Here is a 17,610-nt window from a genome sequence, read left to right as displayed (position 1 = left end):
TCGAAGACTATGATCTGCCTTTCTGTGTGTCTGATGTCCTCTGCCAGCATTCACGAGTTGTTTTGTGGAATTTGCTCAGCGTCTAAATGTTCTTTTGGTGAATTTGTGGGAGAGAAAGTCGTCTCCCCGGCCTATTCCTCCGCCATCTTGGTAGCTCTCCCAGCAGGCGGATTCTTAACCACTGGACCATGAGGGAAGTCTGAAAATTTTTATATTTTCAATTTTCTATTTCTCCCCCCAAATTAAAAGTTATACTTGTCTTGATATCTTTCTTCTCTAGCTCAAAGTGTGGAAATAGCCTCTGGTAAGGAATCCCTAAAATCCAGACCTTACTCATTTTTTTGGATGATTGCATGCCTGGTATTTTCTAGTCTCTGTCTTATCTAGAGGCTTCCTAAATTATATAACTTGGAATGGCAATAGAAAAATAATGTATAAATGTGTTAGAATTCCCCTGTAGAATAATGAACAGCTTGTGTCTGAAAGGATACAGATTTCTGAAATAAATATTACACGAATATTACATGTAAATGTTGAAGAAATCTGAGGACCTAACAGAAAGAGAAATTCATTAACTCTTTCAATTATTGATACTTTGATTTATGGTATACCAAAGCATCAGCTGTTTGGGACACAAACAATGATAAATACTTCTCAAATTTGAGAGAGACATGTTGCTTCATTTCTGTTTTAGTGATGTAAAAATGAAAACATGAAGATCATGTGGCTTTTCCACCTGATGAGTTTTTAGTTTAAGTGAAAGGGGTCCATACTTGCTGACCAGGCACATCACCACGGGTCACCACTGTGGGCTGTGCTATGCTGTGCTTAGTTGCTCAGTCATGTCTGACTCTTTGCAACCCCATGAACTGTAGGTTCCACTGTCCATGGGGATTCTTCAGGCAAGAATACTGAAGTAGGTTGCCATGCCCTCCTCCAGGGGATCATGCCAACACAGGGATTAAACCCAGGTCTCCCACATTGCTGACAGATTCTTTACCATCTGAGCCACCAGGGAAGCCCAAGAATACTGGAGTGGGTAGCCTATTCCTTCTCCAGGGGATCTTCCCAACCCAGGAATTGAACTGGGGTCTCCTGCATTGCAGGTGGATTCTCTACCAGCTGAGCTACCAGGGAAGCCCACTGTGGTCTATGGAACAATAAAAATTAGAAACAATTGAAGTTAAAAGATTAATATAGGAATTTCTCAACCTTGATTTTTATTGGACAGACCTATTGTATATGTCTTTGGCTTTGCTCTGTAGTTACCAACTGACAAGTGGATACAAGCCTGCCCCAATGGACCTGAGCTTTATCAAACTCACCCCATCTCAGGAGGCTATGGTGGACAAGTTGGCAGAAAATGCTCATAACGTGTGGGCTCGGGATCGAATTCGACAGGGCTGGACCTACGGCATCCAGCAGGTATGTGGGACCTTAGCTCTACAGCATATGCTCTGAGATTGACTCAAGTGGGGACTAGTATAATTTGTAACAGAAGAGATTAAATAATGACTATGTTGAAACTCACATCATATAGATATCTTTAACGTACATATGCATTGAAGCCCTTGTTTATTGCTGGACTCAAGAAGTCAGACCTCCTCAAGTCTGGTTTTTATCATGAGGCACCCAGTGAATGTTTACAGACCAATGATTTATAATGTGGCTTTGTGACATTTCTCTGAGATTGTTTTTTAGGACAAGTATGTAAAATATGATAATATCAAGATAAATTAATAATAAAAGAGGTCCATAATTTCACATTTAACGCCCCTTGGGCCAGATGAACTTCATAATCCAGATTTTTCAAATGGTGGTAAAATGAGGTTGTTCCATAGTGCCCTCAGCAGAGCAGCAGACTATGTATAAGTTATTCTTTGTTCAGCAGTGTAGACTGATGAAACCAAGAGAGATAAAAAAAGATTATCAACAGCCTTGCATCAATGCAGGTCATTTTTTGCCACCAACTGAGTTTTTATTAAACTTAGTTTTAAAAAAATTCTTTTTCTAGATTTCAGAATTGTGGACCTCTCTTTTTTAATTTTTTAAAAAATTTTACTTTTGGCTGCTCTGGTTCTTTGTTGCTGTGTGTGGGCTTTCTATAGTTATGGTAAGTGGGTGCTGTTCTCCAGTTGCAGTGCACAAGCTTCTCATTGCAGTGACTTCTCTTGTGGACTACTGGCTCTAGAGGCACAAACTTCAGCAGTTGTGACATGCAGGCTTAGTTGTCTTGTGGCATATGGGATTTTCCCAGACCAGGGATCAAACCCATGTTCCCTGCATTGGAACGTAGATTCTTAACCGCTGACCAACCAGGCAAGGCCGTGGATCTCTATTAATGGTCATACTCATGAGAATAACTAACAGTCATTGGGTCTGTATGGAGATAGCAAATGAGAGCAAATTTTATCCTTGTCTCTTAGTGACTGTGTGACCTTGGAGTGGCTACTTTAATTATCTCTGTGCCACTGTTTCCCCCTCACTAAATTATTGAATTTCAATATATAACATATATGAGAAAGGCTTAGCACCTAAGAAATAGTACAGAAAACTGCTATTATTATTAAATGGCAGTCACTATGCCTAGAGTTTTATGTGTGTTTTCTTACAGCGATTCCATGAAGGATGAACAATTTTTATTCACAGTTCACATATGATACACAGGGAGCTTGAAAGCAGTTTGTCCAATGCTACTCAGGTGGCAGAACCAGGCTGGGAATCAAGCCTTTTGCCTCCAGAGCTCAAATGCTCCTCTTTCTTGTCACAGTGCTTCTTGGCAGCTCATGGTGGGCAGTACCTTTACTTAAAGCTTTTCAGGACTGAACTGGATTGTTATTTAACAGCAGGATAAAGACTAAATGTTGATTTGATATTTCCAAAATTCTTCTTAGCCCACAACTTTTGTCATTTCAAAGGCTAAGGAAAACTGCATAGCCTTGATTTACTTCATAAAATAAGCTATTCCTGTATTGAATTAAAGTTGTTGTAACTGAGGAGATTATCAATACTCAGTCGCTTCGGCATTGTGTGTATGTGTGTGTGTACCCCATATGCCACAGGGGAACTAGGGGTCCTAACTGTTTTTTTGCCAAAGGAGTGCTCCCTTGCCTTGCAGACCACATGAGTATGTGGGACAAACCAGGACCCCTCTGCTCTCTATCTCTTCCTTGTGCAGTTGGATCCTCTTTGTAAAAGCACAGGGTTCTGTCTGAGTTGGCCAAAGCTCTCTTTGGAACTTTCTCCACCCTTTCTTCCAGCTTCCACCCCATCCCCCACTGACAGAACACAGTTTTGCTGGGTTATCTGAATGAGCGTTGTCTTTAAGTTTTCATCACTCTCTATTTAAAATAATCTGGTTCAGCATGGGATTGTAAACTCCTTGAGAGCAGTGTTTGCTTGAATTCCTTCTATGTCTCCGGGACACTAGATTTCAAGCACTCATGTGCATGGAAACCCCTGGAGCAGCTTCTTTGTATAATCAGATCCCCAGAACACCATGTCCAGAAAGTGTGATTCATCAGAGGCCTGTTAATTTTTCTCTAGGAAAAACTGGGGGGCAGCAACCATTTTGAAAGGGAGGGGTGCTGGGTAATGTGGCTTGAAGCTGTTTATGGTGCTTATTTCTTTGGGGGTGGCTTTGGAGTGGGATTCCCCAATAAGCAACCCAGATGATTTGAACTCTGGTCCAAATGGCCAGGTAGTCAGTATAAGGTATTTACTACAGATTTGCTAGAGAAGGGGAAGAAGATATTGGGAAATAGTTTTCCTTGTTCCTCTCCAACCAGGACAAATGCTGTCCACCAAATAGCTTATATTTTTTGGAGAATGTTTGGGAATATCTACAGCCTCCAAATTGTTTTTCATGCTAAGATAATTGAGATTGAATATGTCTCCTGGAATATGGAAAGTTTGATAAAATCTGCAGCAGTGAATGAATGCAAAGAAGTAATTTCTTAAGTGTTAGAAAGACTTGCAGTCTTGGGGCATCTCCACTGCCCAGATTTTGAATTTACCCTTAAATTATGTATCCTTTTGTTAAGATGGTAAGATAGCCTGTCTTCTTGCTTGGTCACTGCCATTTTAATCATGTTTTAAACTTGGAGCCTCTTTTATAAAAGACAGATTGCAAGGTTTGCAGTTCTTGTAATGCTCCCACTATCACCTGGTTCACCAGTTGATGGAGTCAGTTTATTATTTTTTCAATATTATTTTTATTATTTGAGGCCGTGAGGTGGTCATCCACACACTGACTTTTCTCTGAGGAAGGGACAGCTGCCTTGTGTTGTACATTGACTCAAAAATCAGAGAGATAATGGTTACTAATTAGACTCTTTTTGTAACAAAGACCTGTCAGTCAACTTGTCAAGGAAATGGTATGTTTTCTTAAGTTAGCCCATTGCCTTGTGATCTTGACAGATAGATGATGGTTATTGAGATCATTAAAGGTGGCTTTTGTTATTGCTGTTATTTTTACATTTTCTTTTCATGGAGAGAGCCTGATTTACATTTATCAGTGACTCACTTGATAGATTGTTCGTACTGGTAGTATTTCACTAACTCCTACAACCTGGAAAGACAAAGGGAAGGTAGAAGGCACAATATCTACCTTCAGACACTTTATATTTTGATGTATTTGGTGGCTGTGTCATTTCCAAATGCTGTTGGTTGTCCTTTGATGATTACACACCTTTTTTTTTTTCCCTTCCTGTAGGATGTAAAGAACAGAAGAAACCCTCGGCTTGTTCCCTATGCCCTTCTAGATGACCGAACTAAGAAATCCAATAAGGATAGCCTCCGTGAGGCTGTTCGCACACTGCTGGGATATGGCTACAACCTGGAGGCACCTGATCAAGATCATGGTATTTCCATTTCACTTTCTTCTCCTCTCATTGCAAAATCACATTGTAAATTCTGTAAAGCCAAATGCATGAATAAAAGGGAGTGCAAGATGAGAGTCCTTTATTTGAAGTATGTGACTTAGGCCAGGAGTTTAGGGAACTTTTGTCCTGAAGGACACTTAAAGGACTAGATCATCTCTCAGCAGAGTGACTCAGGACCTCAGTGATTCTCCATAGGGGAAGAAATGAGTTTACCTTCTCGAAGAGTCTGAGGACACAGTTAATTCTGTGATCCTGATATTGCCCCTCAATCCCACTCACCTCACCAGCTCTCTTTTAGAAGAGCTGGTTTTAGTTGTTTATGGGAGAACAGTAAGTCTTCTGCATATGAATCCTCAAGTTGTAAACTTTCAAAGATGTGAATGTGGGTTCACATTTCCAATCATGTCAGGCATGAGTGACGCTGCAGCTTGCCCTCTGTCTCCTATTACTGATGATCCTTCAGCTCTACCATTTCTACCTCCTCTCTCTCCTCCAGCAGTAACTCTTCTTGCCTGTTCACTTGATGCCAACCCCTGTATCCAGCTGTTGTACTGTACTACTGTACTTCTCAAAGTTCTGTAGCATAAGGGTAAAAATCTTGGCTTTATTTTTTGTGTTTATTTTTATGTATTATTTGTGTGAAAAGTATTCTAAACCTATTACGATACTATATAGCGGACTGTGTTACTTAAGTGCCTAGGCTAACTTTGTTGAACTTACGAACAAATTAAACCTGTCAACGTGTTCTCAGAATGGAACTCATTCATATGTGGGGAACTTACTGTAAATCTATGATGATGGGCTAGTGTTTTCTAAATCTACATTATTTGGACTCTCACATATAGGCCATAGTAATTAATTAGTGCAATATTTTGCTTTAAGGAAACTGCTGTAGAACAAACACTCAATAAATGTGTTGAATATATGGATTTTTAAGGTCTATGAAGAACACATTTCCTTTGAATAATACTTTTTAAGAATATGGTTTAAGATAGTCAACTCCTTAATCATTTGCTCCTGTGGTTTGAGTTGCATTAACATCCATATTTGAAAATTGCAGAAAATGACATGAGTTGTGTGTGTTTCATTGCAGTGCCTGTATTTCTTGGTAGAAAACTCTTAAAATCTATGCCAGATATTCTCTAATGACTAACATTTTTAGTGTAGTTTCTCTGCATAGAAATTCAGCCTTAAATAGTAATGATTGATAATATTTATATAATGTTATTATGTGTAACAAGTGAATATTTATATAGTGCTTATCGTGTGTTGTTCAGCCGTCCAGTCATGTCCAACTCTCTGACCGCATGGACTGCAGCACACCAGGCCTCCCTGTCACTCACCCTCTCCCAGTGTTTGCCCAAGTTCAATGATAATGCCATCTAGCCATCTAGCCATCTCACCCTCTGATGCCTCTTCTCCTTCTGCCCTCAATCTTTCCCAGCATCAGGGACTTTTCCAATGAGTTGGCTGTTTGCATCAGGTGACCAAAATCCTGGAGCATCAGCTTCAGCATCATTCCTTCCAATGAGTATTCAGGGTTGATTTCCCTTAAGTTTGACTGGTTTGATCTCCTTGCTGTCCAATGGATTCTCAGGAGTCTTCTCCAGCACCATAGTTTGAAGGCATCGATTCTTTGGCACTCTGCCTTTTTTATACTCCAGCTCTCAGAACTGTATGTGACCACTGGGAAGACCATAGCCTTGACTCTACAGACTTTAGTCGGCAGAGTAATATCTCTGCTTTTCAACACACTGTCTAGGTTTGTCATAGCTTTCCTGCCAAGAAGAAATCATTTTCTGACTTCATGGCTGCAGTCCCATCCGCAGTGATTTTAGAGCCCAAGAGGAGGAAATCTGTCACTACTTCCACCTTTCCCTCTTCTATTTAACCTGAAGTAATGGGGCTATATAACATGTTCTTAGTTTTCTTAATATTTAGTTTTAGTCCATCTCTTTCACTCTCTTCCTTCACCCTCATCTAGAGGCTCTTTAGTTCCTCTTCTCTTTCTGCCATTAAAGTGGTATCATCTGCCTATCTGAGGTTGTTGATATTTCTTCTAGCATCTTGATTCCAGCTTGTGATTCATCCAGCTCTGTATTTCACATTATGTAATCTGCATAATAAGTTAAATAAGCAGAGTGATGATATTCAGCCTTGATGTACTCTTTTGCAATTTGGAACCAATCTGTTGTTCTACGTACAGTTCTAACTGTTGCTTCTTGTCTCATGTACAGGCTTCTCAGGAGACAGATAAGGTGGTCTGGTATTCCCATTCTTTTAAGAATTTTCCACAGTTTGTTGCGATCCACACAAAGGCTTTAGTGTAGTTAATGAAGGAGAAGTAGATTTTTTTTGGAATTCCCTTGCTTTTTTTATGGTCCAGCAGATGTTGGCAATTTGATCTCTGGTTCCTCTGCCTTTCTAAATCCAGCTTGTACAACTGGAAGTTCTCAATTCATGTACTTCTGAAGCCTAGCTTGAAGGATTTTGAGCATGATCTGGGTAGCATGTGAAATAAGTTCAATTGTGTGGTAGTTTAAACATTCTTTGGCATTGACTTTCTTTGCAATTGGAATGAAAATGGACGTTTTCCAGTCCTGTGGCCACTGCTGAGTTTTCCAAATTTCCTGACGTATTGAATGCAGGAGTTTAACACCATTATCTTTTAGGATTTGAAATAGCTCAGCTGGAATTCCATGGTCCACTAGCTTTATTTGTAGTACTGCTTCTCTAAGGCCCACTAGACTTCACAATCCAGGTTGTCTGGCTTTAGGTGAGTGACCACACCATTGTGGTTATCTAGATCAGTTCAGTTCAGTTCAGTCACTCAGTCACGTCCGACTCTTTGTGACCCCATGAACCGGAGCACGCCAGGCCTCCCTGTCCATCACCAACTCCCAGAGTCCACCCAAACCCATGTCCATCGAGTCAGTGATGCCATCCAACCATCTCATCCTCTGATGTCCCCTTCTCCTCCTGCCTTCAATCTTTCCAAACATCAGGGTCTTTTAAAATGAGTCAGCTCTTTGCATCAGGTGGCCAAAGTATTGGAGTTTCAGCTTCAGCATCAGTCCTACCAATGAATATTCAGAATTGATCTCCTTTAGGATGGACTGGTTGGATCTCCTTGCAGTCCAAGGGACTCTCAAGAGTCTTCTCCAACACCACAGTTCAAAAACATCAATTCTTCTGCGCTCAGCTCTCTATATAGTCGGCAACTCACATACATACATGACCACTGGAAAAACCATAGCCTTGACCAGATGGACCTTTGTTAACAAAGTAATGTCTCTGCTTTTAAATATGCTGTCTAGGTTGGTCATAACTTTCCTTCCAAGGAGTAAGCGTCTTTTCTTTTCATGGCTGCAATAACCATCTGCAGTGATTTTGGAGCCCAGAAAAATAAAGTCAGCCACTGTTTCTACTATTTTGCCATCTATCTGCCATGAAGTGATGGGACTTGATGCCATGATTTTAGGTTTTCTGAATGTTGAGCTTTAAGCCAACTTTTTCACTCTCCTCTTTCACTTTCATCAAGAGGCTCTTTAGTTCTTCTTAGCTTTCCACCATAAGGTTGGTGTCATCTGCATCTCTGAGGTTACTGATATTTCTCCTGGCAATCTTGACTCCAGCTTGTGCTTCCTCCAGCCCAGTGTTTCTCATGATGTACTCTGCATATAAGTTAAATAAGCAGGGTGACAATATACAGCCTTGACGTACTCCTTTTTCTATTTGGAACCAGTCTGTTGTTCCATGTCCAGTTCTAGCTGTTGCTTCCTGACCTGCATACAGGTGTCTCAAGAGGTAGGTCAGGTGTTCTGGTATTCCCATCTCTTTCAGAATTTTCCACAGTTTATTGTGATCCACACAGTCAAAGGCTTTGGCATAGTCAATAAAGCAGAAATAGATATTTTTCTGGAACTCCCTTGCTTTTTTGATGATCCATTGAATGTTGGCAATTTGATCTCTGGTTCCTCTGCCTTTTCTAAAACCAGCTTGAACATCTGGAAGTTCACGGTTCACATATTGCTGAAGCCTGACTTGGAGAAATTTGAGCATTACTTTACTAGCATGTGAGATGAGTGCAATTGTGTGGTAGTTAGAGCATTCTTTGTCATTGCCTTTCTTTGGGATTGAAATGAAAACGGACCTTTTCCAGTCCTGTGGCCACTGCTGAGTTTTCCAAATTTGTTGGCATATCGAGTGCAGCACTTTCACAGCATCACCTTTGAGGATTTGAAATAGCTCAACTGGAATTCCATCACCTCCACTAGCTTTGTTCGTAGTGATGCTTTCTAAGGCCCACTGGACTTCACATTCCAGGATGTCTGGCTCTAGGTGAGTGATCACACCATCGTGATTATCTGGGTTGTGAAGATCTTTTTTGTATAGTTCTTCTGTGTATTCTTGCCACCTCTTCTTAATATCTTCTGCATCTGTTAGGTCCTTACCATTTCTGTCCTTTATTGAGTCCATCTTTGCATGAAATATTCCCTTGGTATCTCTAATTTTCTTGAAGTGATCTCTAGCCTTTCCCATTCTATTGTTTTCCTCTGTTTCTTTACACTGATCGCTGAGGAAGGCTTTCTTCTCTCTCCTTGCTATTGTTTGGAACTCTGCATTCAAATGAAATTATCTTTCCTTTTTCCTTTGCTTTTCACTTCCCTTCTTTCATAGATATTTGTAAGGCCTCCTCAGACAGCCATTTTGTTTTTTGCATTTGTTTTTCTTGGGGATGTTCTTGATTCCTGTCTCCTGTACAGTGTCACGAACCTCCTTCCATAGTTCATCAGGCACTCTGTCTATCAGATCTAGTCCCTTAAGTCTATTTCTCACTTCCACTGTATAATCATAAGGGATTTGATTTAGGTCATACCTGAATGGTCTAGTGGTTTTCTCCACTTTCTTCAATTTCAGTCTGAATTTGGCAATAAGTTGTTCATGGTCTGAGCCATAGTCAGCTCTCAGTCTTGTTTTTGCTGACTGTGTAGAGCTTCTCCATCTTTGGCTGTAAAGAATATAATCAATCTGATTTTGGTATTGACCATCTGGTGATGTCCATGTGTAGCATCTTCACTTGTTTTTTTGAAGTGGGTGTTTGCTATGACCAGTGCGTTCTCTTGACAGAACTCTATTAGCCTTTGCCTTGCTTCATTCTGTACTCCAAAGCCAAATTTGCTTGTTACTCGAGGTGTTTCTTGATTTCCTACTTTTGCATTTCAGTCCCCTGTAATGAAAAGGACATCTTTTTTTCATGTTACCTCTAGAAGGTCTTTAGGTCTTCATAGAACCGTTCAACTTCAGCTTCTTGAGCATTACTGGTCAGGGCATAGACTTGGATTACCCTGATATTGAATGGTTTGCCTTGGAAACGAACAGAGATCATTCTGTCGTTTTTGAGATTGCATCCAAGTACTGCATTTCTGACTCTTTTGTTAACTGTGATGGCTGCTCCATTTCTTCTAAGGGATCCCTGCCCCCAGTAGTGCATATAATGGTCATCTGAGTTAAATTCACCCATTCCAGTCCTTCTTAGTTCACAGATTCCTAAAATGTCAAAGTTCACTCTTCATCTCCTGTTTGACCACTTCCAATTTGCCTTGATTCACGGACCTAACATTCCAGGTTCCTATGTAATATTGCTCTTTACAGCATCAAGCATTGTTTCTATCACCAGTGCCATCCACAACTGGGTGTTGTTTTTGCTTTGGCTCCATCCCATCATTCTTTCTGGAGTTATTTCTTCACTGATCTCCAGTAGCATATTGGACAGCTACCGACCTGGGAAGTTCATCTTTCAGTGTCCTATCTTTTTCCTTTTCATACTGTTCATGGGGTTCTCAAGGCAAGAATACTCAGTGGTTTGCCATTCCCTTCTCCAGTAGATCACATTCTGTCAGAAGTCTCCACCATGACCCATACATCTTGGGTGGCCCCACATGGCATGTCTTAGTCTCATTTAGTTAGACAAGGCTGTGGCCCATGTGATCATATTCGCTAGTTGTCTGTGATTGTGGTTTCAATCTCTGACCTCTGATGCCCTCTCTCAGTGCCTACCGTCTTACTTGGGTTTCTCTTACCTGGGACATGGGGTATCTCTTCATGGCTGCTCCAGCAAAGCGAAGCCACAGATCCTTACCTTGGATGTGGGGTAGCTCCTCTGGGCTGTGCTTCCACATCGCCATCACAGCCGCTGTGCTTCTGCGCTGCAGAATGATCTTATCTAGATCATTAAGACGTTTTTTGTACAGTTCTTCTGTGTATTCTTGCCACCTCTTCTTAATTTCTTCTGCTTCTTTTAGGTCCTTGCTGTTTCTGCCCTTTGTTGTGCCCATCTCTGCATGAAATGTTCCCTTGGTATCTCCAGTTTTCTTCAAGTGATCTCTAGATTTTCCCATTGTGTTGTTTTTTCTCTATTTCTTTGCATTGTTCACTGAAGAAGGCTTTCTTATCTCTCCTTGCTATTCTATGGAACTCTACATTCAGTTGCATCTATGTTTTGAAAGGTTGTTGCTGAACCATGAAAGGGACAGAGAAAGCTTCTGACATAGACATCAGAAGGGGGCAGAAAGAGTACCCCCCACTAGTCTTTAGCAGTGGAGTTATATACCCTTTAATTAATGATTTCAGTGAATCAAAAGAATGTCTGGAGGTTGTAAAGATCTTACTAGAAGCACTCCCATAATTTACATTTTAAGATAACAGGATTAGCCAGAATGTTTTCAGGAAGAAACTGTCCTCAAACAGGACACATTGTTGTTGTATAATCCCTAGTACAGAGTTTAAACTGAGTCCTGTAATTGACTAAGACTGGGACACAACTGAGCGATTTCACTTCCACTTTTCACTTTCATGCATTGGAGAAGGGAATGGCAACCCACTCCAGTGTTTCTGCCTGGAGAATCCCAGGGACGGCAGAGCCTGGTGTGCTGCCATCTATGTGGTCGCACCGAGTTGCCACGACTGAAGCGAGTTAGCAGCAGCAGCAGCAAGGAATGTAGACCAAAAAAAAGAGAAAAGTTTGTCCTTTCTACCTCCTTGAGAATTCCTGACCCCCCTTTCCTTGGGGACCCGCAGATTTCTTATCAACCTGCCTAGGAATTGACTCTCTCACTTTCCCTTTCCCCTCTGCCTTTTTCTTCTCTTCTTTTCTCAACTATTTGTAAGGCTTCCTCAGACAACCACTTTGCCTTATTGCATTTCTTTTTCCTGGGGATGGTTTTGGTCAGTCTCCTGTACAGTGTTACAAACTTCCATCCATCGTTCTTCAGGCACTCCATAACCCCTTGTATCTATTCATCACCTCCACTGTATAATCATAAGGGATTTGATTTAGGTCATACCTGAATGGCCTAGTGGTTTTCCCTACTATCTTCAATTTTAGCCTGAATTTTGTAATAAGTTTGCAATAATTTGGAAAATCTGAGCCACAGTCAGCTCCTGAATAGAAGTGTTTTGGCTAACTGTAAACAGAGCTTCTCCATCTTCAGTTGCAAAGAATGTAGTTAATCTGTTCAGTATTGACCATTTGGTGATGTCTGTGTGTAGAGTCTTCTCTTGTGTTGTTGGAAGACGATATTTGCTATGATCAGCATGTTCTCTTGGCAAAAAAGAGATAAATTATCTTCATTTTTTGGCTATACTTTCAGACATTTATGTGTATTCCCAATAGATTCAAGGGATTCTATTCAAGGGAATCCCAGTCTATTCCCAATAATCGATTTAAGGGATTACAGAGTACCTGAAGAACTATGGATGAAAGTTTGCAACACTGTACAGGAGGTGGTGACCAAACCCATCCCTAAGAAAAAGAAATGCAATAAGGCAAAGTGGTAGTCTGAGGAAGACTTACAAATACCCATCAATGAATTATTATGAGTAAAGTCTCATATTGCAAGTGTCTTTTCCTTACATCTTCTTAGTGACTGTGGTATCTTATGGAGAACTTCAATCATTATTAATAGTGTTAAGAGTTCCTACTTTCAAAAAAATTTGGCTTAAAGCTCAACATTCAGAAAACTAAGATCATGGCATCTGCTCCCATCACTTCATGGGAAATGGACGAGAAAGCAGTGGAAACAGTGTCAGACTTTATTTTGGGGGGCTCCAAAATCACTGCAGATGGTGACTGCAGCCATGAAATTAAAAGACGCTTACTCCTTGGGAGGAAGGTTATGGCCAACCTAGAGAGCATATTTAAAAGCAGAGACATTACTTTGCCAACAAAGGTCCATCTAGTCAAGGCTATGGTTTTTCCAGTAGTCATGTATGGATGTGAGAGTTGGACTGTGAAGAAGGCTGAGCGCCGAAGAATTGATGCTTTTGAACTGTGGTGTTGGAGAAGACTCGAGAGTCCCTTGGACTGCTAGGAGATCCAACCAGTCCATCCTAAAGGAGATCAATCCTTTCATTGGAAGGACTGATGTTGAAGCTGAAACTCCAATACTTTGGCCACCTCATACGAAGAGCTGACTCATTGGAAAAGACCCTGATGCTGGGCAGGATTGGAGGCAGGAGGAGAAGGGGACAACAGAGGATGAGATGGCTGGATGGCATCACCGACTCGATGGACATGAGTTTGGGTAAACTCCAGGAGTTGGTGATGGTCAGGGAGGCCTGGCGTGCTGCAATTCATGTGGTCGCAAAGAGTCAGACACGACTGAGTGACTGAACTGAACTGACTTTCAAAAATCTACAAACCTTTTTTGTAAGGACCTATTGAAATTACTGTTTAGTGAACAATTGGATATATTGAGTATACATATATTCATTAAGAATGCCTGTAATAGTATACCATTTTCTAGTATTTTCCATAATTTAAAAATATTTGATTCAACTACTCTATTAGATATATACCTAACATGTATACAATAAATATCTAGCAAGTGTACAATAGTCATAGATATTTTTGAGCCACTTTCTAACTATATTTCCCTACCTTTGTGTCTCCCTAGATAGTATTAGGTAGGAAAGATGACAATCTATATCTTTTCTGCTCAAAAAAGATTATAATGATAATAATAAAGGTTCAGTGAAAAAATAATCCTTTGTTTTAAAGCCTGACATAGCAACCACTTGATATCCTCCAATTTTATTTTTATTCCTTTCTACTCCAATATTTATATTTTGGCTAGTGTAGACGCTTAGTAGTGTATTATTCACTTCCTTCCCCAACTCTTTTTTATTTTAAACATTGTGGAAGTTATTTACCCTACATTTATATGTATTTCCTATACCATTACTTTTCTGATATTCATTGAAAAATTTTTTGTTCTTTTTTTCTTTAATTCATTTATTTTAGTTGGAGGCTAATTACTTTACAATATTGTAGTGGTTTTTGCCATACATTGATATGAATCAGCCATGGGTTTACATGCGTTCCCCATCCTAAACCCCCCTCCCACCTCCCTCCCCATCACATCCCTCCGTGTCATCCCATTGCACCAGCCCTGAGCACATATCTCATGCATCAAAGCTGGACTGGTGTTCTGTTTCACATGTGATTATATACATGTTTCAATGCTATTCTCTCATTTCATCCCACCCTCACCTTCTGCCACAGAGTCCAAAAGACTGTTCTATACATCTGTGTCTATTTTGCTGTCTCGCAGATAGGGTTATCATTACCATCTTTCTAAATTCCATATATATATACGTTAGTATACTGTATTAGTGTTTTTCTTTCTGGCTTACTTCACTCTGTATAATGGGCTCCAGTTTCATCCACCTCATTAGAACTGATTCAAATGTATTCTTTTTAATGGCTGAGTAATATTCCATTGTGTATATGTACCACAGCTTTTTTATCCATTCATCTGTTGATGGACATCTAGGTTGCTTCCATGTCCTGGCTATTGTAAACAGTGCTGCAACGAACATTGGGGTACATGTGTCTCTTTCAATTCTGGTTTCCTTGATGTGTATGCCAAGCAGTGGGATTGCTGGGTCATATGGCAGTTCTATTTCCAATTTTTTAAGGAATCTCCTTACTGTTCTCTGTAGTGGCTGTACTAGTTTGCATTCCCACCAACAGTGTAAAAGGGTTCCCTTTTCTCCACACCCTCTCCAGCCTTTCTTGTTTATAGACTTTTGGATAGCAGGCATTCTGACTGGTGTGAGATGATACCTCATTGTGGTTTTGATTTGCATTTCTCTGACAGTGAGTGCTGTTGAGCATCCTTTTATGTGTTTGTTAGCCTTCTGTATGTCTTCTTTGGAGAAATGTCTGTTTAGTTCTTTGGCCCATTTTTTGATTAGGTCATTTAATTTTCTGGAATTGAGCTGCAGGAGTTTCTTGTATATTTTTGAGATTAATTGTTTGTCCATTGCTTCATTTGCTATTATTTTCTCCCATTTTGAAGGCTGTCTTTTCACCTTGCTGATAGTTTCCTTTGTTGTGCAAAAGCTTTTAAGTTTAATTAGGTCTCATTTGTTTATTTTTGCTTTTGTTTCCAATATTCTGGGAGGTAGGTCATGGAGGATCCTGTTGTGATTTATGTCAGAGAGTGTTTTGCCTATGTTTTCCTCTAGGAGTTTTATAGTTTCTGGTCTACATTTAGATCTTTAATCCATTTTGAGTTTATTTTTGTGTATGGTGTTAGAAAATGTTCTAGTTTCATTCTTTTACAAGTGGTTGACCAGTTTTCCCAGCACCACTTGTTAAAGAGATTGTCTTTTCTCCATTGTATATTCTTGCCTCCTTTGTCGAAGATAAGGTGTCCATAGGTGTGTGGATTTATCTCTGGCCTTTCTATTTTGTTCCACTGATCGATATTTCTGTCTTTGTACCAGTACCATACTGTCTTGATGACTGTAGCTTTGTAGTAGAGCCTGAAGTCAGGCAGGTTGATTCCTCCAGTTCCATTCTTCTTTCTCAAGATTGCTTTGGATATTCGACTTCTTTTGTATTTCCAAACAAATTGTGAAATTATTTCTTCTAGTTCTCTGAAGAATACCATTGGAAGCTTGATAGGGATTGCATTGAATCTATAGATTGCTTTGGGTAGTATACTCGTTTTCACTATATTGATTCTTCCAATTCATGAACACGGTATATTTCTCCATCTATTCGTGTCCTCTTTGAATTCTTTCATCAGTGTTATATAGTTTTCTATATATAGGTCTTTTTTTTTCTTTAGGTGGATATATTCGGATGTATTTTATTCTTTTGGTTGCAATGGTGAATGGAATTGTTTCCTTAATTTCTCTTTCTGTTTTCTCATTGTTAGTGTATAGGAATGCAAGCTATTTCTTTGTGTTAATTTTATATCCTGCAACTTTACTATATTCATTGATTAGCTCTAGTAATTTTCTGGTAGATTCTTTAGGGTTTTCTATGTAGAGGATCATGTCATCTGCAAACAGTGAGTTTTACTTCTTCTTTTCCTATCTTGATTCCTTTTATTTCTTTTTCTGCTCTGATTCCTTAGGCCTAAACTTCCAAAATTATGTTTAATAGTAGTGGTGAGAGTGGGCACCTTTGCCATGTTCCTGACATTAGGGGAAATGCTTTCAATTTTTCACCAGTGAGGATAATGTTTGCTGTGGGTTTGTCATATATAGCTTTTATTATGTTGAGGTATGTTGCTTCTATTCCTGCTTTCTGGAGAGTGTTTATCATAAATGGATGTGGAATTTTGTCAAAGGCTTTTTCTGCATCTATTGGGATAATCATTATGGTTTTTTCTTTCAATTTGTTTATGTGGTGTATTAGATTGACTGATTTGTGGATATTAAATAATCCTTGCATTCCTGGGATAAAGCCCACTTGGTCATGATATATGATCTTTTTAATATATTGTTGGATTCTGTTTGCTAAAATTTTGTTAAGGATTCTGCATCTATGTTCATCAGTGATATTGGCCTGTAGTTTTCTTTTTTTGTGGCATCTTTGTCTGGTTTTTGTATTAGGGTGATGATGGCCTCATAGAATGAGTTTGGAAGTTTACCTTCCTCTGCAATTTTCTGGAAGAGTGTGAGTCGGATATGTGTTAGCTCTTCTCTAAATTTTTGGTAGAATTCAGCTGTGAAGCCGTTTGGTCCTGGGCTTTTGTTTGCTGGAAGATTTCTGATTACAGTTTCGATTTCCATGCGTGTGATGGGTCTGTTAAGTTCTTCTATTTCTTCCTGGTTCAGTTTTGGAAAGTTATACTTTCCTAAGAATTTGTCCATGTCTTCCAAGTTGTCCATTTTATCGGCATATAGCTGTTGGTAGTAGTCTCTTGTGATCCTTTGTATTTCTGTGTAGTCTGTTGAGATCTCTCCATTTTCATTTCTAATTTTGTTGATTTGATTTTTCTCCCTTTGTTTTTTGATGAGTCTGGCTAACGGTTTGTCAATTTTATTTATCTTCTCAAAAAACCAGCTATAGCTGTGTTGATTTTTGCTATGGTCTCTTTTGTTTCTTTTGCATTTATTTCAGCCCTAATTTTTAAGATTTCTTTCCTTCTACTAACCCTGGGGTTCTTCATTTCTTCCTTCTCTAGTTGATTTAGGTGTAGAATTAGGTTATTTATTTGACTTTTTTCTTGTTTCTTGAGGTAAGCCTGTACTGCTGTGCACCTTCCCTTTAGCACTGCTTTTACAGTTTCCCATAGGTTTTGGGTTGTTGTGTTTTCATTTTCATTCATTTCTATGCATATTTTGATTTCTTTTTTGATTTCTTCTGTGGTTTGTTGGTTATTCAGAAGCGTGTTGTTTAGCCTCTATATGTTCAAATTTTTAA

At 39.5% G+C, this 17,610-nt stretch overlaps 1 protein-coding gene across 1 annotated transcript in view; it reads left to right on the top strand.

Annotated features, from left to right (window-relative positions):
- The window catches only part of RYR2 (ryanodine receptor 2), an 849,571-nt gene that overhangs the window by 509,977 nt on the left and 321,984 nt on the right, over positions 1-17,610 (top strand). Inside the window, exons 26-27 of the mRNA XM_081569302.1 lie at positions 1,266-1,425; positions 4,715-4,862. Coding sequence (XP_081425428.1) covers positions 1,266-1,425; positions 4,715-4,862 — 308 coding nt within the window. The remainder of the gene's footprint in view (positions 1-1,265; positions 1,426-4,714; positions 4,863-17,610) is intronic.

The sequence above is a fragment of the Giraffa tippelskirchi genome, chromosome 2, assembly GCF_054371585.1.
Source record: "Giraffa tippelskirchi isolate mGirTip1 chromosome 2, T2T-mGirTip1v1.2.pri, whole genome shotgun sequence".
NCBI classification, from domain to species: domain Eukaryota; kingdom Metazoa; phylum Chordata; class Mammalia; order Artiodactyla; family Giraffidae; genus Giraffa; species Giraffa tippelskirchi.
The sequence above is the reverse complement of the archived record's forward strand: the minus strand, read 5'-3'. Positions and strand labels throughout refer to the sequence as shown.